The 27,340-nt window shown below is 39.6% G+C and overlaps 1 protein-coding gene across 2 annotated transcripts in view; it reads right to left on the reverse strand.

Moving 5' to 3' along the window:
* PTPRO (protein tyrosine phosphatase receptor type O) overlaps nucleotides 1–27,340 on the reverse strand; it is a 299,435-nt gene that overhangs the window by 57,031 nt on the left and 215,064 nt on the right. The window contains exons 13-17 of one of the 2 annotated variants that reach the window (XM_055396316.2): nucleotides 15,402–15,541; nucleotides 11,515–11,647; nucleotides 9,480–9,600; nucleotides 6,024–6,092; nucleotides 3,409–3,492 (exon numbers count right to left, since the gene is read on the reverse strand). In XM_055396316.2, coding sequence (XP_055252291.2) covers nucleotides 3,409–3,492; nucleotides 6,024–6,092; nucleotides 9,480–9,600; nucleotides 11,515–11,647; nucleotides 15,402–15,541 — 547 coding nt within the window. Of the gene's footprint in view, nucleotides 1–3,408; nucleotides 3,493–6,023; nucleotides 6,093–9,479; nucleotides 9,601–11,514; nucleotides 11,648–15,401; nucleotides 15,547–27,340 lie in introns of those variants that run through there. The other variant, XM_088837303.1, reaches the window with a different exon arrangement.

The following is a 27,340-nucleotide window of genomic DNA, read 5'->3' on the forward strand; positions in this document are numbered from 1 at the left end:
TGGTTGGATCTCCTTGCAGTCCAAGGGCCTCTCTTAGAGTTATGTCATTCTCTGAATAGAGCATGCAACAAACAGGAGTAAAGCTGAGCAGTAATATTGCAACATTCTTAACATACTGACTATTAAGGATTTAGAACAGGCAGATGAGTATGGGAGTAGAGCATGAGGTGACTATGATAGTAAAGAAAAGAGTAACAACACTGAATCTGGAGAGAGCTGGTCCAAATGAGATGGTTTTCTTTGAATAGGAAATATAATCTAAGATCACTAAAGTCATAAATCCTGGCAGAATGCAATTTTAAGATTAAGCCAATGTGCACATAGGCTCCACGGTGATTCTGCCACTACTCGGGAAAAGATCTGAGCAACTCTATCTAGGCAGGAGACAGATGGGCCTGGCAGGGTAAACCAACTGGAGATTCATTCTCTATCGGCAAGAAAAGAATAGCAGGACAATTAAGGGAGGAAGCTGGGCCTTGCTCAGACCACTTATTTCTTGTTCCTGAAGTTAGGAGACCTCCCCAACCGCACCTGCAGAGAAAGGCTCCTTGGAGGTCAAGGGGGGAATAATGTCAAGGGATGTTCTGCCTGGATGCCTTTGAGGTAGAGATGTGTGGGAGGATCTTCCCACAACACGGGAGGATCCTGAGATATATCAAATATGGACTGTGAACCAAGCAAATCAAAATGACTGGCTGAAGGAAACCCAGAAGAAATGCCCAATAAAAGCAATTCAAACTGCCATGAGGGTGCGACTCAGTGACCCTGAGTCTGCCTGTGTGCCCATCCACATGTACTGTACATTTCCTTCTTAATAAATACTCTACTTGTTTCATTACTTTCCCTCTTTGTGCAATTCTTTTCTGCAAAGCAGAAGGGCCAGGGGTCTTGTCACTGACCACTGGTCTGGTGGCTAGGATCTGGTGTTTTCACCACTGTGACCCAGCCCAATCTCTGGCTGGGAACCAAGCCCCACTCCAAGCCATTGCCAGCTGAGGCCACCTGAGATCAATATGAGGGAGAAAGAGTCTCTGGATTTCCACACAAACCATAAGAAGCATCAGGAGGATTTTAGACAATCACCAGGAACATATCTATCCAAGAAGGTGACAGTTTAGACATGAAGCCAGGCAGTGTTAAGATGAAGGGAATGGCTCTGTTATTTGGAGTAGCTGTTAATAGAGGGGTGAACTATGAAAACAGACACATCTGAAGGAGGATTTAAAAAGACTACTTAGCAAATGACAGCAGGGGAAAATATTCACAGTTTATGAGATGAAAAGAAAAGCAGCAAAGAGTAGGGAATTTGGGTGGCTTTGTGAGAGTACTGAACTGTAATTGAAGGAGCAGGGACTATACATTTTACCTCTTTTATATCTTGCATAGCACAAGTCTAGGGCTGGAAACACAGTTTGGGTTCAGTATATTTTCATTGGTTGTTATGTGTGCAGTTGATGGAAAATGCAGAAAACCTGGGGCTCCATCTTTTGCTTTCTTTTCTCATCTGGAGATAACCATTTATAGCCTCAGGACCATTCTTCTAAAACTACTGAATGGATTTTTCCCTTCCAAAATTTGGTCTCATGCTATTTGAGCAGTACTATAAATAACAGACCTTGAAGGGGTTGCTGAACCTGTGTTCATCAGTGGGAGGGCTTTCCTGGTAGCTCAGCTGGTAAAGAATTCGCCTGTCACACAGGTGACCCCAGTTTGATTCCTGGATTGAGAAGATCCCCTGGAGAAGGGATAGGCTACTCACTCCAGTATTCTTGGGCTTCCCTGGTGGCTCAGTTGGTAAAGAATCCTCCTGCAATGCAGGAGACCTGGGTTTGATCCCTGGGTTGGAAAAATCCCCTGGAGAAGGGAATGGCTACCCACTCCAGTATTCTTGCCCAGAGAATTCCATGAACAGAGGAGCCTGGCAGGCTATAGTACATGCGATCGCAAAGAGTTGGACATGACTGAACGATTAACACTTTTACTACCTTTTCACTTTTCACTCATACATGAACATATCTGATGTCAAATACTTAAAATATTGATTGACTGTGGTGAAGTCCTATGCGGGCAACTGTTATTAAGAATAAACTAGGAATAATAGTGAAGGGGTCTTTCTTACCCAGCACTTTCCTCTGACTTTATTACTTACACAGGAGTGTCTACCATGTTTCAGAAGTTTTTCAACTAGTCCTTTTTTTTTTTAAATAAAGAAAATACAAATTCTGGTATTAACAATCTCCATCGTGAGGACATTCTTTTTTATACTTTTCCACTTGCAAATCAAAGTTCTAACTTTGCCCACTTTATTTATTCTGTCTTCAGAGAAGCCGAACATTTGATCAACTCTATCTGAATGGCTAACTCTCCAGATTGTTTAAATCTTGAATTCTGTCCCCTCCCCAACCATAAGAACTTTTTCTAGTCCATGAACTGTTTTTATTGTTTTTATCTGAGTCCTTCTCAAGTTGTCCAGGTTTCTGAATCCATTCATACATAATTTAGTACCTAAACACCATGGACTAATACTTAAGGACAATGAATTTTTTTTCCTCTGAGAAACTGCTGCCTTATGCTGACTTATGGTTCAGAAAAAGAAATAGTCCTTTTGGATACATTAATCTTAAAATTCAAGATCATTATCATTATACTTTATAAAAACTAAAAGATACTCTTTGAGATTTGATTATTATAAGGAGATAAACACAAGTTCAAGGATAGACTTGAAAAAAAAAAGAAAATAAGAATTTAGAGGAGGCTTTTTAGAGAGGAAAGAATAGATTTCAGAGATACTTGGGTTTGGAATCTGAATTTTCTATATAGTCATGTGAGGTCAAGATAGCTAATCTCCTTTTTTCTCTATTTACACCACTGTAAAATGATGCTGATAACACTCTGCAGAGGTGTGGGGACAGTTAAATCAAAGGATCATACAAAGAGGCTCACACATAGTCAGTGGTTCAATATTCACTGAGTGGGCAGTGAGCATCATTATAAAAACATAAAGTCCCCCCAAAACAGAGTACAGTGTTCTGGGTTTCTTTGTCTGATTGAATTTTTTTTTTCCTTCTTGGAAATATGGAGCTAACCAATGTAAATTGTGAGAAAAATGGAACACATCATTTTTAAAGATGAGGGGCCATGGACTAACTCAACGATGAAATGAATAACTTAACAATAGACGGAAGAAAAGCTTGCCAAGAACATCACAAGAAGAAAATTTAATTGGGAAAACATTATAGTTAGCATCTGGGTACCATTAGCTGCTTTAATCCATTTCAATACATGATTAATAATTTCACATGCTGCTAAACACATAAAATCATTAAAAAGGGTTTTCTCTTTGGTTTAGTTCTTGAAAGCTAACTTTCAAAGACTTTGTGTTAGGTAAACAGTAAAAAAGTCACTTACCAAGGATTAATATAAAATGCCAAAAGATAATCAGTCCAAAGACATGAGGGTAGCAGGGTTAAGAAAGCAAATATACTCCTACGCCTGTGAGCGTTGATAGATAACAGATGTAAAGATGAAAAAGTGGCAAGAGTTAGTAATACAAACTGTGAACAGAGATCAGTAAATTACCGACTGGGATCAATTAAAATGACAAGCACCTTAATTACGGTTAAATATTATTCCATTCTCTGAAATTTAAACATGAGGGCTTAAATGCTATAATATTGCCCAAATCAGTTTTATTCACATGTGGCCTTATTGTAATCAGATATATTTCTTTCAACTTGGTTTGTGTCAATTAGCCTGCTATTAGGTGATTATATTTTGCATTCATTTAAATGAGGCTCTGAAATGCCTCATTAGTTACCTCCAGTCTTATTCTTGGATATTACCCTTGCAATGCTTCAGGCTATTTTAAGAAATCTATAACATCATTTGATAGCTAACAGCAGCTTGTGTAAGGAATACAAATGGTTAGTTTGAGTATACTGATTCTGGTAAACAAAATTTCAGAACACATTCTTATAAAGATACACTGCTAGGTATGGCTTTCTATATTATTTAAAATATAAATGATTATACTACACCATTCCTCAAAATAATCCTTAAAACAAGGGTATGACATGACAGCCACATACCATTCATCCAACATATTACTATGTAGCTCACCGACTGCCTAGTTTCTAATCTGACTTATCCTCCATGGAGTGGGAGCAAAATTACTTAGCTTCACGTTAATTCTAATGCAGACTTTTGATTTACAAATGCCTGATTTGAATCCAATTTCAGATATTTAAAACCTAGTAAAATAAAACGTTTATTAATGTAGATCTCAAAATATTCTTTGGTTATATTTATAGTTATTCTGAGAATTAGAGAAAATGACTTTGTCAGTGTGTTATTTTAGTCATTACACATCTCCACTGAGATATGTATTCTCAGTTAGCCAGAAAATGTTAGTGTTGGCAACCCCGTCTTTTGCCCAGAGCTGCACAAGAATTTTTCTTAATTTTATAGGAGTGTCCTGAAATGAATTCTCTTTTGTTTCAGTTCTCCCATAACTGATCTCTCATAAAGTTTGTAAATTGTGACCAGTTGTGTAGTTAGTAAATATATTGATCTGAGTCATAAGTACAATGTCATCAGTTTCTAGATGGGTCCCTCATCACTACTCTGTGAATGGGTCTTTTTTAAGGGTGAGACAGGCAAGCAATGGGATTGCCCAAGTGGTGCTAGTGGTAAAGAATCCACCTGCCAACTAGGAGATGCAGGTTTGAAACCTGGGTTGGGGAAATCCCCTGGAGTAGGAAATGGCAACCCACTCCAGTACTCTTGCCTGGAAAATTCTATGGACAGAGAAGCTGGTGGGCTACAGTTCATGGGGTTACAAAGAGCCTGAAACAACTGAGTGACTGAGCATAGGCAAGAAATGAATATCAGTGAGTCAGCCTCTTAATCTTGGAGACAGAGCTAATAATATTTGAACAAACCTAGAAATGTTTTCTAACTTTTTACTATCAAGAGTTTATACGTTACTCTTGACAGTTGGATGAATCATATTTGAATAGCGAAATTCCATTCAGGGTGAAATTTTAAAATAGCACAGCATATTGTCTTATTAAAAGAATCCTATATCACCTAGATTTTCAGCTGAAGTGGTCTCAACTAGTTGCCTGTTTAGCATTTACAGTTTAAATAAAGCACCCCCCTCATTAATTCTGAGAGTAAAATTTCTAGTATCACATATCTACTTCTTTCTTTTTAGGGGGTTAGGAAAATAGAAAAAAAAATCACTGAGGATTAACATGAAATGTATATCTTTAAAGATATTTTGTATGGAGTTGCTTGTGAAAGAAACTAGAACATGTAAGCAGCTCTGACTTCATATTAAATGGTTACTTAATTGGCAGTTTTGTTGGGTATTCATTGTTGTGCATGGTATCATTAATTCATATGGATTACTGTTAGGTATGATGTCAACTGATTTAACTTCATGACAATGCTTTCTTAGTTCTCAGAATACCTCCTCCCTCCAAGTCCTTAATACTCAAGCATATAGAAATAATGAGGCTACCTTTCTCAGGGAATCTTTGCTATTTAACTTCCTGTAAGCATAAGAGTCGAGAACCTCGAACTGTATACTTCTACTTGATTTTTAAACAGAAGTAGTGGCTCAGGCACTGACACTTGAGTTTTAAACTGATATGCTGTTCTGTCTCTTGTCTACTTCTCTGGACTATCCACTTCAATCTTCAGCCACACTTCCTCCACGACCCTCCTGCATTAACCCTTCATCAGCCCAGCTGTGGGCAACTCACACAACTGCTTCATTTCATTCCTTTGTGTAATGTATCCATACAGAGCTGACCACCTCATTTTCTCCCCTTCTTAGTTAAATTAAGCTTATATAAGCTAATGTACTCTGTGAAGAAGTCATCTTCAAGTTCACCATCACTGAAGTTATGAAAAGACAACCAGGCAAAACCATCTGTTTCCAAATACAGCACAGTCAAGTTTGGAGCACACACAGCATAGTCAAGCTACCTAGAGACTTGTTCCAAAACAGTACTCACCAGTTGTATGGGAGCTTCCCATCCCGCTCCAAGGACGCAAAATTGACAAAAGTTCCTGCTCCACACTCCCTGTTGGAAAAGAACCACAAAATCAAGATCAGCATTTGACAGAGCACACTTTAATTTGACATAAAAGAGTCTTTATGTCAAGGTAAAAAGTTATCTTAAGGTAAAAAGCCTTGAGGTCTTCTCAGAGGATGAGATGGCTGGACAGCACCACTGATGCAATAAACATGAACTTGGGCAAACTCTGGGAGATGTTGAGGGACAGGGAAGACTGGTGTGCTGGAGTCCACAGGGGCACAGAGTGAGACGCAACTGTGTTCCTGAACAACAGCAAAGAGTCTTTAATAGCTAATCATCAGAGCATTAACAATTTAAAAAGTCCATATAAGTTGCTTGCATTCCGCATTTGGGTATGATGCAAAGCAGAAAGACAAAATTTTTCACAGGGGCGCACACACCCAAGTCAAATTATTTGAAGCCGAAAAGATTTGGCTTACAATCTTTATCAAAGTGCACTCATGATCGTAACATTAACTGTTGAACACACTGTAGTGGGTAGAATACGTTCATTATTATTATTATTTATTTTTACAAAACCTTCACTAGCAAGGTATAGAAATGCTCTTAGATAGACTAAAGGTTTTCCATTTTTAGCAACTATTCCTTGTTTTTATAGCATTTTGATTTCCTCTTTAATAGATGGTAGATCAAACTGAATTGTTTTCTCCCTCCAAAACTTTCCTCTTATGTTGTTATGCCCATATTATTCATCATGAGATAAGAGTGATACATACTGAAATGGATTGGCTTTTGCAGTCAGTAGAAAATATTGTTAAAGTTTTTTTGTTTTTTTTCCCAGAAGTGGAGGGAAAAGGTAAACATAATTCTCATGCTCTTTCTGTCTTTTGGTTAACAACATGTGGAAATAACATAGCTTACTGGGGCGCATTCATTTCATTTGTTTCTCTCTATAAAATTGATGGGCAATTCAGAATTGAAGCAGAGATTCTGACGTTATTGGCACCATACAATTACTTCAGTTATCTGTCTGTGCTCATTAGTGTTCTAAGAACAGCTTTCTTCCTTGAAAAGCACAGCAACATATTATTATTTCATGTGGTATATATTATAAATTGGATATCATCAATTAATTTTCCTATATCAATTTCCTGTATATGGGATTTCTTTTACTCTTTAACTCAAGGGATCTTAATCTAGGGTCCAAGGATAGAATTTATGGCTCTGTAAACCTATGTAGGGAAAAAAAACACATCTTTATTTTCACAATTTATAACTGAAATTTAGTAATCGCTTCAGGGATTAAAGTATGCAACAAGCCCCAGTAACACCAACTGCACTTGTGAGATTTGCTAATAGAAACTGAAGACTTTTGTTACAATAGACCTGATGCAGGTATTAAAATATTGTTCATCATCATCACTCTGATGAAATTTGAGAGTTCTTAGATTTCCTACTAAATATTGTTATCAACTGTGTTAATAAAGAAGCATACAACACATCTGTTTTCTGAATACTTTGATTACCACATTTTCATATAATTATTTTCTTTTTTAATCCTATGTGTCTTATTTTATGCATTTAGTAGGAAAGCACTATTCTTGGAAGAGATCTACAGGCTTCATCAGACTGCCAGAGAGAACCGTTGTACAAAAAATATTAAGAATCCCTGCTCTGATGACAAGCTGGCTGAAGTAGAATCATTCCTCTTAAATATTTGCCTGTATGCATCACAAAGGATGCTCCTGCAACAATAACCTCATAAATACCCCTACTCCCATTTCTGCTTTTGATACCAACTCCCCTCACTATTACTATTAACAGCTAACATTTATTGTATGCTTCCTATGACACTACGCTACTGCTGCAGTATTGTTCCTAACTAATCACTAATGCAGGGCTGTTATCTCTTTTTGATATATGCTCTTTCCCTTGCTTCTAGGCTACCACACTCTCCTAATTTTTCTTCCACTCCACTGGCTGCCTCTTGTCAGCTTTGTTTTTGCCATTATCTTTCATTTTCTCTCTAAAAATCTTAGATTGTTATGGTGCTTAATCCAGGGCCCTCATTTCTAGTTTACATTTCATTCCTGGACTACCTCCAGTCTATAGCTTTAATACCATTTATATGCTAAGAACTTCCAAACAGAAAGTACTTGAGGATGCACTCTGATAAGAAATGCATCAGTGGTCAAAGGAATAGGGAATCCACACAATCGTAAATCAAAAGGCTTTCTTAACAGCGAGAAAAATGAAACTGCCTGCAAATCTGTGTAATAGGAACAGAACTAACAGGGGAACTTGAAAGGACCTTTTTCATAAACTCAACAAATATTTTCTGATCAAACAGCTTCAACAGAACTAATGAGGAAAGGGATTTCTTTTCTTCCTTGTGGTCTCCATATATATTAACTCCTTTAATTTATCATACTTAGTAGGGATAGATCTTTCTTTTACCCCCAAATATTTTGAAAGTGAAAGTGAAAATGTTAGTAGTTCAGTTGTGTCCGACCCTTTGTGATTCCATGGACTGTAGCCACCAGGCTCCTCTGTCCATGGAATTCTCCAGGCAAGAATACTGGACTGGGTTGCTGTTCCCTTCTTCAGGGGATCTTCCCCACCCAGAGATGGAATCTGTATCTATCATGTTCCAGGCAGATTGTTGCCACCAGGGAAGCCCTAAATATGTTTGGAAGTATCCAAATACAATGAATAAATCCCAATATATGGGCTACTTAAAATGATAAGATTGACAGTAAGAGGTCTGACTTTGTGTAAACAAACAATCCTTTGCTTTACTATTTCAATGGTAATGTTTTCTAAAACAATGTTGAATAGTCTACTTAGAAAACAAAAAATAGAAATAGGCACTAAAAACTAAAAGTAAACTCACCGCTGTACAATTTAGGTGTGTAAATGCCATTGTTATGTTGTTTAGTCACTAAATTGTGTCTGATTCTTTTGTGATCCCATGGACTGTAGTCTGCCAGGCTCCTCTGTCCATGGGATTTCCAAGGCAAGAAAACTGGAGTGGGTTGACATTTTCTTCTCCAGGGGAATCTTCCTGCCTGGGGATCGAGCCCATGTCTCCTTCATTGGCAAGCATGTTCTTTACCACTGAGCAACCAGGGAAGCCTATGTGTAAAAGCTACATGTACATGGTAAATATGCTAATTACTCAATCGTGTCTGACTCTTTGGGACCCCATGGACTATAGCTCATCACGTTCTTCTGTCCATGCAATTCTCCAGGTAAGACTACTGGAGTAGGTTGCCATTCTCTTCTCCAGACGATAGGCCCAACCCAGGGATCAAACTCAGGTCTCCTGCATTGCAGGCAGATTCTTTACCTTCGGAGCCACCAGGGAAGCCCACATGATAGATACAAATATTCTAAAGCCTATGAGTAAAAGTTGAGCAAAATACAACTTACCTTGCCATCTGCAGATGCTTTCTCCTAAGAATGATAAGGGTAACAAGCAGCAGTCCAATTAACAGTGTGCTGAGGATGGCCAGCACGGAGATGACCACCACATTGGGATTCATCTCTGTAACTAAAGATAAAAGCCATACATTTTCACTGGAGCTTCCATGACATGGAAACTAACAGTACCATTCATCATATCTCATCTAAAGACTAACACACTTATGACCATAGCAACAACAGCAACAATGACATTTCTCCAAGTCAACGATGGCCTCTTGCTGGTGAACTCTTACTTAGTAGAATAGATTGACAAACAGTGTTTGGGTGGGTGGAAGAACTGAGTCCACTTCTAAGGTCCAAGTTCAGGGCATTCTTATTAAAGGAAACTGTGAAATGTATAGAATGCCTGTGCAATGATATAAGTTCATTTGAAAACAAAAATGCTAGAAGTCATTATCATGTATCATTACTGTTTAACATTTTCAAAAGCTTAGAGAGAGGCAGGCTCTTATTTTATGTCCATGGCTTTCAAGTCAGAAAGCACAACTGTGTATTTCCCTCACGTAATAATGTATATGAAAAAGGCATTAGCACCCCGCCATCTGCTGCAGCACTTAACGCATCGCTAGCAGCAGGCTTTCTGATGATTTGTAACCATATGTTTGGAGGTTTTTCTATCTGCATAACTCAAGAGATTAAACTTATTAATACATTTAGGGCCTTTAAGAACAGGGGTTGTATCTCTTTCATACACTAGGTCTCCTATGAGCCATCCTTTAGTGCTCTTTTGCCTAATTTACATACTACCCGGAAGATCAGGATGTTAAAGGTGCGAATATACATCAAAGATGTTTGTAAAGCTTTTAAAAGTGAATCGGAGGAAAAGAGGAAACACCATTCTTGGCACTGATCATAACATCACAGTACTGGCCAACCCGCACAGTCCCTAAGGCTTTGGGCATTTGCCACTTCCCATTTGGGCCAGCTTGGTTCCACTGTACAGAGAGAAGTAATAGAACAGAAAGAAAGTTAGACTCATAGAAGAGATTGTTCAAGTTCGCTTGACTACTCCCTTCCATTTGGGGAAGCTCTGCTATCAGTCTCTCCTGGCCTCATTTTCCTCACTTGCAAATACATTTAATAATATCACCTGTTTCACTGGGTTGCTATACAGATGACAAGGAATCATGAACATTAAAGTATTTTTAGAAAATGGAAAAAGGTACTGAAATGAGAGACCATTAGTATGCTTTTCAGGTCCATTTTTGCTCTTTCTTCTGAAAAAGCAGAAACTAAAAACAAATTTCTTCTAGTGGTCGCTGGATATAGTGGCTAAACGTGATTATGCTTACATACATAAATGAACCCATTAAAGGTGTAATGTAATGGTAAGAGTAGCTTTATTACAGGCAGCTTCAGGGAGGGTCTTAGATGACAGAATTAGACTCAAGCAGAGGAGTAAAACAAATAACTCAGAAAAGGAGTAAGGAGACAGCATTATACTGAACCTTTCGTTAATTTCTAATTTCCCCAATTATGCATTCTACTTGACTGGAAATTTTTTGGCTTTGGTCCAGTAATTTAGGTTCGCCATTACTCGATCAGTGAGAGTGCAAGGTCAAGACTACAACAGATGCACCTGAGTTGTTTACAGTACTGTGGGTACCACTGAAGAGGGTGACGGGGATGATGAAGTTGATGGTGAAAACAGCTAGCATTTAGACAGCATGCACTAGAGCTTTAGGTACTTGATTTCTAAGCCTCAAAACATGTCAACAGGTACATATTATTACTCCAGCTTTACAGATGAAAAAACAAAGCTTCAGAATAGTAATTATCATTTCCTAAGTCATATAACCGGTAAGCACAGTTTGGGATTGGAATAAAAGTTTCCCTGAACTCAGAGCGTGAAACTTTTCAGGGAATTGTGAGTTTTCTTTTTTAAAAAGATGAATTATATATATTTAAAAGGAAAAATTAAGGCAAATCAGGAAAGATATAATTTCCAAAGATACCAGATTCCACTGGTGCCTGTACTTACCCATTGTCGAGATTGCTATGAATGTAGGGACACTGGGGCTGTCATGGCTAAAGCTGGTGACACTACAGTTGTAGGCAGTGGCAGGAAGGAGGCTGGAGATGGTCACGACATGAGAGGAAACAGAAATTGGCTCCTGGAGGTGCAGAAAACAAGATAAATGCTATGTTTTCTTCATCTAGTTTGGCTTTTAAATTACTTTTCATAATTGAGTAGGTAACGTGTGGACAGAGTAGAAAAATTGAAAAAAAAAACAAACAAAAAAGGAAGCAATGAAAAATGTTTCCTGCTTCCTGGACTTCCCATCTACCCAATTACCTTCCATGGAAGCAGCCACTGTTGTAAGGTAGTTTTTTTTTTTTTCTCTTTCTATCTGTATTTTATGAATGGTTAAACATATAAGAATACAGTGATAACATAGTTTATGCATCATTCTACTTATTTTTATCTTGGTTATCAGTATATTTTGGCACTCTTTCCATACCAGTACAGATAAAGCTATTTCACTTCAAGGGCTGCATAGAAATCCATTGAAAGAACATACTTTATTTAGCCAGTCCTCTCTTAATAAATGTTTAAGTGATCTCTGATTTTTTGTTGTTATTAACAATTCAACAGTTTCACAATTAATGGGAACATATGTATATGTACACACACTCATTTTATATGTAGGTATGTATATACGTGTATATCATACAAGGGCTTCCCTGGTGGCTCAGTGGTAAAGAATCCACCTGCCAAGCAGAAGACGTGGGTTAGATCCCTGTGTTTGGAAGATCCTCCAGAGAAAGAAATGGCAACACACTGCAATAGTCTTGCCTGGGAAGTCCCATGGACAGAGGAGTCTGATGGGCTATAGTCCATGGGGTTGCAAAAGAGTGACTTAGTGACTAAACAACAACAATATATACATATATACATTCATACACAAAACCTGTGAATATATTTGTGTATATATATATGTATGTATGTATATATATATGTATATATATTTGTGTGTATATATATGTGTGTATATATATATGTATGTATGTATATATATATGTATATATATTTGTGTATATATATATATGTATGTATATATATATATATACATATATATAAACACTCATATTCTTAGAAGTTGAACTGTTGGGTCAAAAAGTTATATCTTTTTAATTTTGAAAGGTATAGACAAATTGTCTTCCATAGATATTTTCCAAGAGGCCCACCTATCATCAGTGCATGACAATACCCATTTCCCTACATTTGTTTTTACACAACAAATTGTATACAATTTGCAAACTTTTTGAACTTTTCCCATCTTATTAGTGGACACTGTCCCTCAATGTAGTTTTATTTTGCATTTCTTTCACCATGAGTGAACTTGATCACTTTTTATTTTATTTTCTATGAAATAGTTGTTTTGGGTTGCTGATCTTTTTTATTTGTAGTAGATCTTTGAATATTGGGTTTCCCTTGTGGCTCAGCTGGTAAAGAATCTGACTGCAATGAGGGAGACCTGGGTTCGATCCTTGGGTTGTGAAGATCCCCTGGAGAAGGGAAAGCCTACCCACTCCAGTATTCTGGCCTGGAGAATTCCAAGGACTGTATAGTCCATGGGGAAGAGTTGGACACGACTGAGTGACTTTCACTTTTGTATATTAAGAACACTACCCTTTTGTCTACATTCTCTGCTTTTAAATAGCATCCACCAAAGGCATAAAGACACTGTGTTCTCCAAAATGTTTAATGGTAACTTATTCTTGAGTAAAAGTTGTTAATTTGGTGGGCCAATGGCCATCCACTGACAAGTATAACTGTACAATATAAAAAGATGAGCCAGCATAACATCCGTTTTCAAAACAAGGGCAGGAAGCACCTCTACCTAAAGAGATGAGAGCCATCAGCAAGGATTTCACACTCCCACTTCTTTTATTATTCTATAAAAGAATGCTTCTGATAAAAGATTTTTGCTAACAGGACTCAGTTGTATAAAATAGCTGACTGATCATCATTTTCTTAAAGGAAGACATTACTGTAGTTGCAGAGAATTAAATTCACTATTGGCAGAGCAGGTTTTTTCCAAAAGGATTCTTGGGATCCAAAGGATTCAGCTGTTCAGTACAAACAAAAAAGAGATACGTTTGTAGACCAGACTATCAAAAGGGGAGAGAAATCAAAGCAAATTATCTTTAACACTCAGCATAAAAAGATTCATACTGCTGCTGCTGCTGCTGCTAAGTCACTTCAGTCGTGTCCGACTCTGTGCGACCCCATGGACGGCAGCCCACTAGGCTCTGCCATCCCTGGGATTCTCCAGGCAAGAACACTGGAGTGGGTTGCCATTTCCTTCTCCAACGTGTGAAAGTGAAAAATGAAAGTGAAGTTGCTCAGTCTTGTCCGACTAGTAGCGACCCCATGGACTGTAGCCCACCAGGCTCCTCTGTCCATGGGATTTTCTAGGCAAGAGTACTGGAGTGGCTTGCCATTGCCTTCTCCGTTCATACTGCTAGAAATCCTTTTTTCTTTTCAATCTCATGAGCTGCATTATTTAAAAAGCATCAATTATTTATGTTCATAGTATTCATCTTTGCACTATATTTTGTGACATGCCTCAAAAATTTGTCCTTTCTCTTCCATGTCTGGTTGTAATATAGTTTTGTCTTGTGGTTTTGTTACCCCAAGGCTCATCTGTCTCCTTTCATTCAATTTAACCTGGTGAATAACTCAGTATTCATCTTATCTGTTATTTGTGACTCTAAAGCTTTAACACTCACCTATCTCAGCCTTCATTTTCCCAAATAAAATTATCCTCCTTACTAATGTCTTTTAAATTCTCTTAGTAATATGGATCTCACTTCTGGCACTTATACTTCATTTAAATTATTTCTACTCTAGTGTAATATCCACAATTAAATGAAAAAAATAATTGAAGGTATTGATTATACCAGGCTGCCCAGGTAGTTCAGCTGGTAAAAAATTGCCTGCAGTGCAGGAGACCTCGATTCAGCTCCTAGGCTGGGAAGTTCCTTTGGAGAAGGACTAGGTTACCCACTCGATGTTCCTGGGCTTCCCTGGTGGTCAGATGATAAAGAATCTGCCTGTAATGCGGGAGACCTGGGTTCAGTCCCTGGGTCAGGAAGATTCCTTGGAGGAGGGCATGACAACCCACTCCAATCTTCTTGCCTGGAGAATCCCCATGGACAGAGGAGCCTGAGGGCCACAGTCCATGAGGTCACAAAGAGTCGGACATGACTGAGTGACTTAGCACAGCAAAGTACCTCGATTATACCAGGGTTTCCCTGGTGGCTCAGTGGTAAAGAACCTGCCTGCCAATGTAGGAGACTCATGTTCTATCCCTGGGTCAGGAAGATCCCCTGGAGGAGGGCTTGGCAACACAGTCCACTATTCTTGCCTGGGAAATCCCATGGACAGAGGAGACTACTGGGCTAGAGTGGGGTCATAAAAGAGTCAGATACAACTTAGTGACTAAACAACAATAATATTGATTCTAACATTTGTGTCCCATACAATGTCTGCCACATAAATGCCAATTAGTTCATATTTGTTAAATTATATTTTATACAGCAGTGTGTTTTTATACCTTACATCAATTTAATGGCCAACAGACAACCGCCTTAGTTTAACTCTCCAGCATGACCCGAGTGGCTAAAAACTGGAGACAGAAGACTGATACAAAGATGAAAATTAACTTTGTGATTTGGCAAGTTAGTTATGACATATTTGGGGCCCATTCTAAGAATAATTTTAAATTCCTATCACTGGAACACAAAACCACACATGCAGAGTTTTCCTTTTATATCATTCAAAGAAAGATTTTCACTTTGCTCAGATAATGAGCCTTAATCAAAATTAACTCAGAAACGGAAAATCCGAACATACGGTACCTGGAGTTTTGCTTCCTGACTGGAGCCAACTTGCTGGCAGAAGACTTCGAAGAAATCAGCTACTCCCTCTTCCACCCACAGCAAAGTCACCGAGGTCTGGGTTTTATTTACTGCAAAGAGGGACTTTGGAGGAGCTGGTTCTGAGCAAAGATAAGTTTTAAAACATTAATTTCATCTAACATATCCTTCCTTCATTAATCAGAAGGATAAAATAAGTGAAAAAAATCCGAACACAGGTAGTTAAAAGCACCCTACAGATTTTCGATTGCTTTGTGAAATATGTCCTTTCACCAAGACTGTCGTCTAACTTGGAAGGCAGAATTTTTTGCCTTTTTAATCCTCTTTCATTTTATACTTCTCTTTTTGGGAAACTTCTGTTTTTTACTTCAGCTTTATTATAGCCATAATCTATTAATAGTCTTTGCTGCAACTACAATGGAATTAGCACTGCCCATAGGTACAGAACTTTCTGGGTGAGAAGCTAGTACTAAAAAGACAGAAAAATGAAAGTGATGTGCCCCCTTCTAATGGAGAGATCCAGTCTGATGTCGAGGCCAAAAGCCTGTCTTCCTTTCTTGGGAGATTATTTGGAATCATTTAGTCAGAGGAATGGCTTCTTGAAAATTTAGACAAAATTAAGAGGGATTAAGCTACAGAGATAACACATTTTTTAAAGAAAAAGATCGATGAAAGAGGAGTTGATGATTGATAAAATTTTAGAGGACTGATTTCTTTATCTTATTCTTTTAAGCAATCTTTTTAAAATTTATTTTTAATTGGAGGATAATTGGTTTACAATGTTGTGTTGGTTTCTGCCATACATCAACATGAATTAGCCATAGGTATACATGTGTTCCCTCCCTCTTGAACCTCCTTCCCCCCTCCCACCCCATCCCATACCTCTGGGTTCTCACAGAGCACAGAGTTGCACTCCCTGTATCAAACAGCAACTTCCCATTAGCTATCTATTTTACATGTGTATATTTCAGTGCTATTCTCTCAAGTTTTCCCTGATAGCTCAGTTGGTAAAGAATCCTTCTGCAATACAGGGACCCCGGTTCGATTCCTGGGTCAGAAAGATCCCCGGGAGAAGAGAAAGCCTACCCACTCCAGTATTCTGGCCTGGAGAATTCCATGGACTGTATATAGTCCAAGAGTTGGACATGACTGAGCGACTTTTCACTTCATCACTTCCTCTTCCCGCTGTGTTCGTAAGTCTGTTCTCTATAGACATTTAATCTTTTTATACAAATAATTTTATTTATTTAGGCTGTGCTGGGTCTTCATTGTGGTGCATGGAGAGTGCTTGGCCTTCAGTAGTTTGGTACGTGGGCCTAGTTGCCTTATGGCATGTGGAATCCTCCCAGACCAGGGATCGAATCTGTGTTCCCTGCACTGGCAGGCAGACTCTCAACCACTGAACCATCATGGAAGTCCCTAGACATTTAATCTTGATCAATAAGTTAATCCACTAGTTAAGCAAACTGTTCTGTTTGTGCCCGTTCATATACACTTCCAGTAACTGAGTCACTGGGCTTGCTGGCTTGATACTAGATGCCTGCCTGTCCCCATTTCTAGGTGTAGGTCTGCTGTCTTGTTACCCACTGCTGAACCTCTCCTGGTCCCCTGCCTATGCCCCTCTTCTCTGAGCATTGCCTTTCAAGTTCCTCCAATACACAGAAGGCTATGCCTGAATCCAAGTTCTTAAGCCAGGGTCCCTCTTACCTGCTTGTTTGGAAATGTCTAGCTGTCAGGTTCACGTAGTAGCTACTCTGCCCATTAGCATGACAGGCAACTATCTGCACTGTTTACCTGTCACTTGAATTTCCTTTCATTCTCTGTCCCACCCTCCCAAATCTGTTCTAAGGCTCCTGGCATTTAGTGGGGCTTGAAAAAGCCCTAGAGGGCATTTTACTCTGAGAAATGATATGTCTTTGTGGGCGAAGGTCTGGACCTTCTTTCTGGAATATCATCATCATGTCCAGAACCAAGAAGTTTGTCAGAATCCTTCTTGATGTGACCTACTGCAGTAGAGTAAGTTTGTGTCCAACTGTAAAAGAAGCATTTTTCCTTTCCAGAGGCAACCTGAAAAGGCTGGGCAGAAGAGTTGAAGGAATAAAGTGATGAGTTGGTCTTGGGCACACATAATTCACAATAGATGTCAGGACCCCTTTCTTGTTTGCTGTAAGTTATTTACTCCTCTAAACATTGTACAGTCTCACTTCTCCTCTGATGAAGACTGTTGATGAAACACAGAGGTTTACTTCCACTTCTTATGTCCTTCATAATTGTCACTGCTATTTGGATTATGAGTCAGAGACCAAATCCTCCAATGATTCTGATTCCTGTAGAACCTGAATGGTTGGAAGCAAGTGTGAGGTTATCTGAGGCAGAAATGGATGTTTTGTTAGGCTGAGCCTGGGTTATGTCTCTTTAAAAGATGCACACTACGGAATTGTTTCTCAGAGCAAGTTTCTTGGACAATGATTAGAACGCTTAGAACATCTCTATATTTTTTCCTATTGGGTTGATAAATTCAGTTCAGCTATCTGAAATGAATCAGCCCCTGTGGCCTAATAGATAAGGCACTGGTCTCTTAAGCCAGGGACTGTGGGTTTGAGTCCTACCCGGGGAAGAAGGAGTTGTATTTTTGGCTTCCCTAATAGCTCAGTTGGTAAAGAATCTGCCTGCAATGCAGGAGATACCAGTTTGATTTCTGGGTCAGGAAGAGCCCCTGGAGAAGGGATAGGCTACCCACTCCAATATTCTTGGGCTTCCCTTGTATCATCTGACATGAACATTGTCCAGATCCTAATCTCCAAATCTGACTGATTTCCCCTCTGTGTTTACTCAAGTATCTCACTATTAACCCCAAACTCCATAAGATTGAAATGGAACATGGAGTCCTTGCCCTTCCACAAATCAATTCTGCTTTCCACCTCTCCCTGATACTCTCATGAATAACATCATTTCAATTGTCTAAGCTGACAGTCCATTCTAAAGGAGATCAATCCTGGATGTTCATTGGAGGGACTGATGCTAAAGCTGAAACTCCAATACTTTGGCCACCTCATGCGACGAGTTGACTCACTGGAAAAGACCCTGATGCTGGGAAAGGTTGGGGGTGGGAGGAGAAGGGGACGACGGAGAATGAGATGGCTGGATGGCATCACCGACTCTGTGGACATGAGTTTGAGTGTACTCCGGGAGTTGGTGATGGACAGGGAGGCCTGGCGTGCTGTGATTCATGGGGTCGCAGAGAGTCGGACACGACTGAGCGACTGAACTGAACTGAAGCTGACAGTTTTGAGGTTCTCCTCTTCCTTTTTTGTGATACTTTTTAATACTTCCTTTCATCTCTTCCTTTTGTTTATTTCTTTTATTATATTGCCCACCCAGGCTTTTGCCATCACACTTAGCAATCATTACAACAGCCCTTTACTCCTTTTCCCTGCCTCTTACTTGATTCTGTGTTTTGTCAATGACAATTTAAATTGTTTGAAAACACCACTTTTCTCCTGTTAGATTCTATCTGTACAATGATTTACTGTGATCAATTTCTATTGTGTCAAATCCAAGTACAGTAAGTCCCCTACATATGAATTTTCAAGCTGCAATCGTTCAAAGATGTGAATGCATTCACATGTTCAATTATGGTTAAGTTAGTTCATATGTCTGGCAATACATTGTCACATGTGTGCATCCTCTACAAGTGGTTGTGCTTTTGTGTACCTAACTGTAGAGTACTGTATAGAGTACAGTAGTGTAGTATCTTTATAGATAGAATTGAATCCAGCAAGGAACCAGAACATGGGCTGTCAACAACAGGTGTGAGTGAAATTTCAACTTGCCCTCCATCTCCTATTGCTGACAATCCTTCAGCTCCACCATCTCCCATCTCCCACCTCCTCTCCTTCCCCAGCCAGAAACTCTTCCTGCCTGTATTATCAACCTATTACAGTACAGTACAGTATAGCTGAATGCGTTAGTTGGGTACCTAGGGTAACTTTGCTAAACTTATAAACACGCTCTTGGAATGGAATGCATTGTAAGTAGGGAGTTTACTGTATGCTCCAAAATCACTGCAGATGCTGATTGCAGCCATGAAATTAAAAGACGCTTGCTCCTTGGAAGGAAAGTTATGACCAACCTTGTTAGTATATTGAAAAGCAGAGACATTACTTTGCCAACCAAGGTCTGTCTGGTCAAGGCAATGGTTTTTCCCGTGGTCATGTATGGATGTGAGAGTTGGACTGTGAAGAAAGCTGATTGCCGAAGAATCGATGCTTTTGAACTGTGGTGTTGGAGAAGACTCTTGAGAGTCCTTTATACTGCAAGGAGATCCAACCAGTCCATTCTAGAGGAGCTCAATCCTGGGTGTTCATTGGAGGGACTGATGCTAAAGCTGAAACTCCAATACTTTGGCCACCTCATGCGACGAGTTGACTCACTGGAAAAGACTCTGATGCTGGGAAAGGTTGGGGGCGGGAGGAGAAGGGGATGACGGAGAATGAGATGGCTGGATGGCATCACCGACTCTGTGGACATGAGTTTGAGTGAACTCCGGGAGTTGGTGATGGACAGGGAGGCCTGGCATGCTGTGATTCATGGGGTCGCAGAGAGTCGGACACGACTGAGCGACTTAACTGAACTAACTGAACTGAAGTGTTAAAGATCCTACGTACTTTGGCCACCTGTTACCCGTCACCACCAGCTTTCCCACACAGACATGCTGTCCTCATAAAGCCAGTCTTCTCATTGACCGTTACACAGGCATTACTCCTTCTCAACTCATGTTATTTCTCAACCCTCAGTGTGTTCTTTCTGCTCTTCTGATCATCTTAAAGAAAAAGTCTTACCTTCTCCTTCAAGCCTTATCTGATGACTGTCTCTTGAGGCTCTGTCCCTTTTCTGTCCTTCTCTCACCCTTAACTATTTCTTGTGTGATCTGTGTGAGTGAAGTCCTGATTCCACTGGGTCCTTTAAGAACTGCGGTCATGTGTAATGAATTATTTTGTCTTCATTTTGAACTAGCCATGTGTAGGGGTGAAATAAATCTTACCTGTTGACAGACTGAAAACCTAAGTCAAGATTCATTAACCAGAGGTGTTAGGATTCAAGCATCAAGTAAGATCAAACACATCGGCATTGATTTTGACATTCTCTGCCTTTGCATGGTGATTATATTTGTAAAAAGTCATCAGCTCTCAGTGGCAGAGTGAAAGACTGTTCTGAATTAGAAGTATTTTCAGTGACCGAAGAAATAAGACTCAGATACTGGAATGCACGTTTCCTCTGGTCTGGCTGAGAATGGGGATGCATATGATGAGTGGATCCTTAGGAAAATATCCAAAGGATCTGGAACCTCTAATGGCCAAGAAACAATTTTTCCCCCCCTCAGGTGGTATATGAGCCAATAGATTATCCCAAAATCACTGTACCCATTATTTCTGCATTTTTTTCTGAAAGACATCATTCATTTCAGTTTTGTAGGTCAATGAGAAACATTCACAAGTCACCTGCTTGAAAAGACTTATGATCTCTGTGGTAGGGATATTTTCATAGATAGATTGGGGAGAAATTCCACCCTGATATTCTGAAGAATTCCATCACCTCCACTAGCTTTGTTCATAGTGATGCTTCCTCAGGCCCACTTGACTTCACATTCCAGGATGTCTGGCTCTAGGTGAGTGTGAGTGATCATACCATCATGATTATCTGGGCTAGGGATGGTGCTGTGAAAGTGCATAATCACGATGGTGTGATCATTCATCTAGAGCCAGACATCCTGGAATGTGAAGTCAAGTGGGCCTTAGAAAGCATCACTACGAAAAAAGCTAGTGGAGGTGATGGAATTCCAGTTGAGCTATTTCAAATCCTGAAAGATGATGCTGTGAAAGTGCTGCACTCAATAGGCCAGCAAATTTGGAAAACTCAGCAGTGGCCACAGGACTGGAAAAGGTCAGTCTTCATTCCAATCCCAAAGAAAGGCAATGCCAAAGAATGCTCAAACTACCGCACAATTGCACTCATCTCACACGCTAGTAAAGTCATGCTCAAAATTCTCCAAGCCTGGCTTCAGCAATACATGAACCGTGAACTTCCAGATGTTCAAGCTGGTTTTAGAAAAGACAGAGGAACTGGAGATCAAATTGTCAACATCTGCTGGATCATGGATAAAGCAAGAGAGTTCCAGAAAAACATCTATTTCTGCTTTATTGACTATGCCAAAGCCTTTGATTGTGTGGATTACAATAAACTGTGGAAAATTCTGGAAAGAGATAGGAATTCAGACCACCTGACCTGCCTCTTGAGAAACCTATATGCAGGTCAGGAAGCAACAGTTAGAACTGGACATGGAACAACAGACCGGTTCCAAATAAGAAAAGGAGTATGTTAAGGTTGTATATTGTCACCCTGCTTATTGAACTTATATGCAGAGTACATAATGAGAAACACTGGGCTGGAAATACAAGCTGGAATCAAGATTGCTGGGAGAAATACCAATAACCTCAGATATGCAGATGACACCACCCTCATGGCAAAAAGTGAAGAGGAACTAAAGAGCCTCTTGATGAAAGTGAAAGAGGAGAATGAAAAAGTTGGCTTAAAGCTCAACATTCAGAAAACTAAGATGATGGCGTATGGTTCCATCACTTCATGGGAAATAGATGGGGAAACAGTGGAAACAGTGTCAGACTTTATTTTGGGGGGCTCTAAAATCACTGCAGATGGTGATTGCAGCCATGAAATTAAAAAACGGTTACTCCTTAGAAGGAAAGTTATAATCAACCTAGATAGCATATTAAAAAGCAGAGACATTACTTTGCCAATGAAGGTCCATCTAGTCAAGGCTATGGTTTTTCTAGTGGTCATGTATGGATGTGAGAGTTGGACTGTGAAGAAAGCTAAGCGCCAAAGAATTGATGCTTTTGAACTATGGTGTTGGAGAAGTCTCTTGAGAGTCCCTTGGACTGTAAGGAGACCCAACCAATCCATTCTAAAGGAGATCAGTCCTGGGTGTTCATTGGAAGGACTGATGCTAAAGCTGAAACTGCAATACTTTGGCCACCTCATGCGATGAGTTGACTCACTGGAAAAGACTCTGGGAGGGATTGGGGGCAGGACGAGAAGGGGAGGACAGAAGATGAGATGGCTGGATGGCATCACCGACTCGATGGACATGAGTTTGAGTGAACTCTGAGAGTTGGTGATGGACAGGGAGGTCTGGCGTGCTGTGATTCATGGGGTCGCAAAGAGTCGGACACGACTGAGTGACTGAACTGAACTGAACTGATACTGACTACCCATTGGAATGAAACTATTTTGGATTTACTGGTTAAGTAAAGTATATTAAGCTCAACTTCAACTACTTCTTTTTACTCTTTTGTAGTGTGGCTACTAGAAATTTAAAATTTTATAAGTGGCTCTCACCATATTTGAATTGGATAATGCTGGTTTTGAACATTCCTTCCTTTTTGGTAGAGAAGTTTGGAAATTCTTGGCAGAAAGTGGTCAAAGGGTTCCCCTGCTGCTGTGTCTCTTCTCATGAGAAAGCAAGGTCAGCTCAGCCCCATAGCCTAGGATGGCTGAGAATAGTGGTCTTAACCTTTTGACACTAGTGACCAGTAGAAGATAATTTTTCATGGAAGATAATTTTTCCCTGATCTGGGGCAAGGGTGGGGTGGGGGATGGTTTCGGGGTGATTCAAGTACACTGCATTTATTGTGTACTTTATTTCTGTTATCATTGGTGGTGGTTTAGTCCCTAAGTTGTGTTCAAGTCTTGCAACCCCATGGACTGTAGCTCTCTAGGCTCCTCTGTCGATGGGATTTCCCAGGCGAGAATACTGGATTGGGTTGCCATTTTCTCCTCCAGGGGATCATCTCAACACAGGGATTGAAACCACATCTGCTGCATGGGCAGGCAAATTCTTTACCATTGAGCCACCAGGGAAGCCTCTCTAATATTATTTCATTGTGATATATAATGAAATAATATATTATTATTGAATGAATTATAATGAATAATAACCCTGAGCTGGTTTTTCTGCAACTATGGAGGTCACAACCTAGATACTCTGCATGCACAGTTCACTAGGGTTTGGACTTTTAGCCTCTAGAACTTTAAGAAAATATATTTCTGTTGTTTAAGCCACACAGTCTGTGGTATTTTGTTTTGGCAGCCCCCAAATTTGTAATTCTGTATTAGCAAACTAATACAGTCTCTTACTGCTCAAAATATCAAATTCAGTCTAGTTCACAAAGGGGAGAGATATGAAGATTTTGTTAATGTTATGAAGAGTAAATGGGTTTTAATTTAATGTATATAAGACACTGTATATAACAAAGAGTCATGGACATACTAGTTATGGAACATCTTCTGATTATTCTGTCTAAATGATATTTTAATTTTTTTTTCAAAATTCCTCTTCTCTATAATGTCTGATGTCCTTTGGTTTAAAATAATTTCAGAATCCATGATATTTGATTTGCAAACCTATGGACACGGGGAAAGGAGACAGATATGCTATTTTTACAAAATGGGATGTAGATACACAGCTGTTTGGCCACACTCTGTGGCATGTGGGATCTTAGTTCCCCAACCAGGGATCGAACCTGCACCCTCTGCACTGGGAGCACAGAGTCTCAACTGCTGGACAGGCAGGGAAGGCCCAGAGGGTTGTTTGTTTTTACTCTCAGCATTGCAAGTGTTCTACTCAACTACTTGGCCCTCTCTTTCCTTCTCGTCTCTCCCCTTCGGTGCCACTCCTGTTTGAGTTGGGAATCCAACCTAATTTTATAGGAAATCAAGTACCAGGCACAGCACATGGGCTGAATGGAGAGCCATGATGCTCTCCTTACCATTTACTGTAGGATGGATTATGAGAGGTTCACGATACTGGATGTCTGGGGCGTGAAGGTAACCTCCAGTGAAGTATGAGCAAGTATTTGATTCTCATTCTCTGCTCCAGCACAAATCTCTTTCTTTCCTCAGGAATTCCAAAGGGAGTCAAGTGTAATATTCAGCCTTGGAACGAGAGATATTTATTGCCTAAAATTATATTGTTTCTTATTTTAATGTGACCCGTTCATTTAGCTGCCAATTGAATTATGTTCATGAGGCTAACGCTATCCATGAAAGCCAACTGGTTTTATTCCGTTTGTGTTTTACACCTTTAAAGTTGGTGAGTCATTTCACAAATGTGTTACTTTGAAGATATGGAGAATTCAATAGAAAAACATTGTAAAAAATGACTGACACGGCAAGATCTATTTTCAGTCCTCAGCCTGACTGACAGTAAATTGCTACCGTCCTCTTCACACAAAAGTTGGTCTTTAACATTTATAGTATAGTAAGTCTTTGAAATCTATTTTTATTTTCCTCAACTCAAGTCTTCTACCTTAAGCGGTGTAAACCATAGAACTTGGCCAAAGAAAACATCTGTGACTTAAGCGGTGTAAGCTGAATAAATTATATTCAACTTGGTTAAAAACAACATCTGCAGAAAAGAACACTCTTTGAAAGGAAAAAAAAAAAATCCTAAGGATGAGTTAAGATTGAAATGCCATGAAATTAAAAGAAGAAAAATGCTTATTAAGCAAGACACTTTTGTTAGATCTGACATTTCTCAGGCCTATTCTCTTATTGACTTCAGGAGATTTCTTTTCCTACACAAACTTCACAAGTAATTAGAACATTTACAGTAACACTGGGGAATATATAATAATTCAGGGAAACGTTTAGCACTAAATTATATTAGGCCCATTTTATGTACAGAACATAGAATTTTCTCAGGAACCCCTATCATTTCCATTGTTGTTCAGTTGCTAAGTCCTGTCTGACTCTTTTGAAACCCCATGGACTGCAGCCCACCAGGCTTCTCTGTCCATGGGATTTCCCAGGCAAGAATCCTGGAGTGGGTTGTCATTTCCTTCTCCAGGGAAGCTTTCTGACCCAGGGCTTGAACCTCTGTCTCCTGCATTGGCAGGTGGATTCATTGCCACTGAACCACCAGGGAAGCCCTGTTGTTTCCATTACATTTTAAATAAATTCTTGATGGCTTAATGATCAGTTCAGTTCAGTTCAGTTCAGTCGCTCAGTCGTGTCCGACTCTCCGCGACCCCAGTATGCTACTGGAGCTCAGTGGAGAAATAACTATAGAAGGAATAAAGGGATGGAGCAAAAGCAAAACCAGTACCCAGTTGTGGATGTGACCAGTGATAGAAGCAAGGCTTAATGATAGCAAGAGTAAAATCCTTTTCTATGAATCATTTGGTAAGTTCATGCTCAAGCAGCTTCTACAGATTTATAGCATTTTTCAGAGAAATCTCTCTTTGAACTTTACTTAGTTTAAAACAAAAGATCTTACTTCCTCCTTTGTTGGTTCCAGGAATATGTATTTTTGCTTGGTATTTTTTTTAAAGTTAGGACTTATATATTGCACAATTCCCAGAAAAAAGTCACTACTCTTACTGTGTCATCTGCCTCATTGCCTTTACTCTGAACTCAATTATGAACTAAATCCCAAAACTGAAAGGAACATTAAAGATGATTTAGTCCAGAACCTCATTTTGTAGAACAGGTAGCTGAAATTCAAAGGGCCTGAGTCATCTTTCTAAGATGACACAATTTGACTGTGAAGGAGTACTCCCAGTTAAGAGTCTCCCTTCTGCACCCAGCTTCCTTCCTCAACGTATGATCATTTTCCATTAACTTCCATATAACTGGGGATGATAAAACTTCCAGATGATGAAACTTCTGGGAACTTCCTTTGTCCAGAAGACCAACTTTTCCTGAGCAGGAACTTGATTGTGTATTTAAATCTGTGCCAGACATCACAATAGCTGCCCCATCAGTCCAGCATCCAGATTCTTGTAATATATTGAAGAGAAACAAGCAAAACATGCAAGTCACTTTACAGTGGGCAGGACAAATGCTTTTAAGGAAGTGCTGAAATTGTATGACAGGGCTGTGGACAGCTGGCGAATTTCAGTGTTACTCAGAAAACCACCGTGATGAGAAATGGGGGAGACATATATTGAGGACAGGTATCGATTTGTCTTGTGCCCAGGAATGGAGCCATGGAACAGTCACATACATGGCAGCCTAATCAATGCAAGAAGGTTTCCTCTGCAAACCAAAGGAAATTGCATGTGTTTAAAAGAGGTCAAACAGATGAAAACTGTTAACAAGCTTCCTCCATCAGTTCCATTTACTCACACATCCCCGTAATGCCCATGGACTCTGTCATTTGTTGCCTTACTACAGATCCACCAGCCCAAGGCCACCTCCACTGGCACCCTGGGTCCCAAATCCTTTGGCCCAATTAAAGACATCACCCCAGCAAATCTCACCTCTAACTATCCTGCATCATCATTTCCCCTGCTCTGTTGAATCATTCTGATTAGCTCAAAGACAAGGTTTTTCCACCCACTTAATGGGAAGGAAAAATTAAACAAAAACCAGCTAACCAAACACAACTGGGTCCTTTTATCACTAGCTACTGCCCATTTTCTCGGCTTCCCAGGTGACGATAAGAAACCTGCGCACCACAGCAAAGAGTAGCCCCCTGCTCTTTGCAACTAGAGAAAGCCCGCATGCAGCAGCTAAGACCCAGAGCAGTCAGAGAGAAAATAGGAGAGACGAAATCCCTGCATGATTTGCTCCCTTGCTACCCTTCTTCCCTCTTCTCGTTCGTTCCATTTCAGCCATACTGCCTTCCTGACTTTTCCTTGAACTTACCAGAAATATTGCTGATTTTTTTTTACACAAATGTTCATAGCAGCTTTATTTGTAATAGTCCCAAACTGGAAACAATCCAGATGGCTTTCAGTGGATAAATGATTAAGTAAGCTATGGTATAGCCACAGTATGGACTGCTATACAGCACTAAAAAAGGAATGACAATTGATACATGCAACAGTTTGAATGAATCT

Source organism: Moschus berezovskii, chromosome 6, assembly GCF_049115385.1.
Source record: "Moschus berezovskii isolate FMDL1 chromosome 6, NW_MosBer_1.0, whole genome shotgun sequence".
Classification (NCBI taxonomy): domain Eukaryota; kingdom Metazoa; phylum Chordata; class Mammalia; order Artiodactyla; family Moschidae; genus Moschus; species Moschus berezovskii.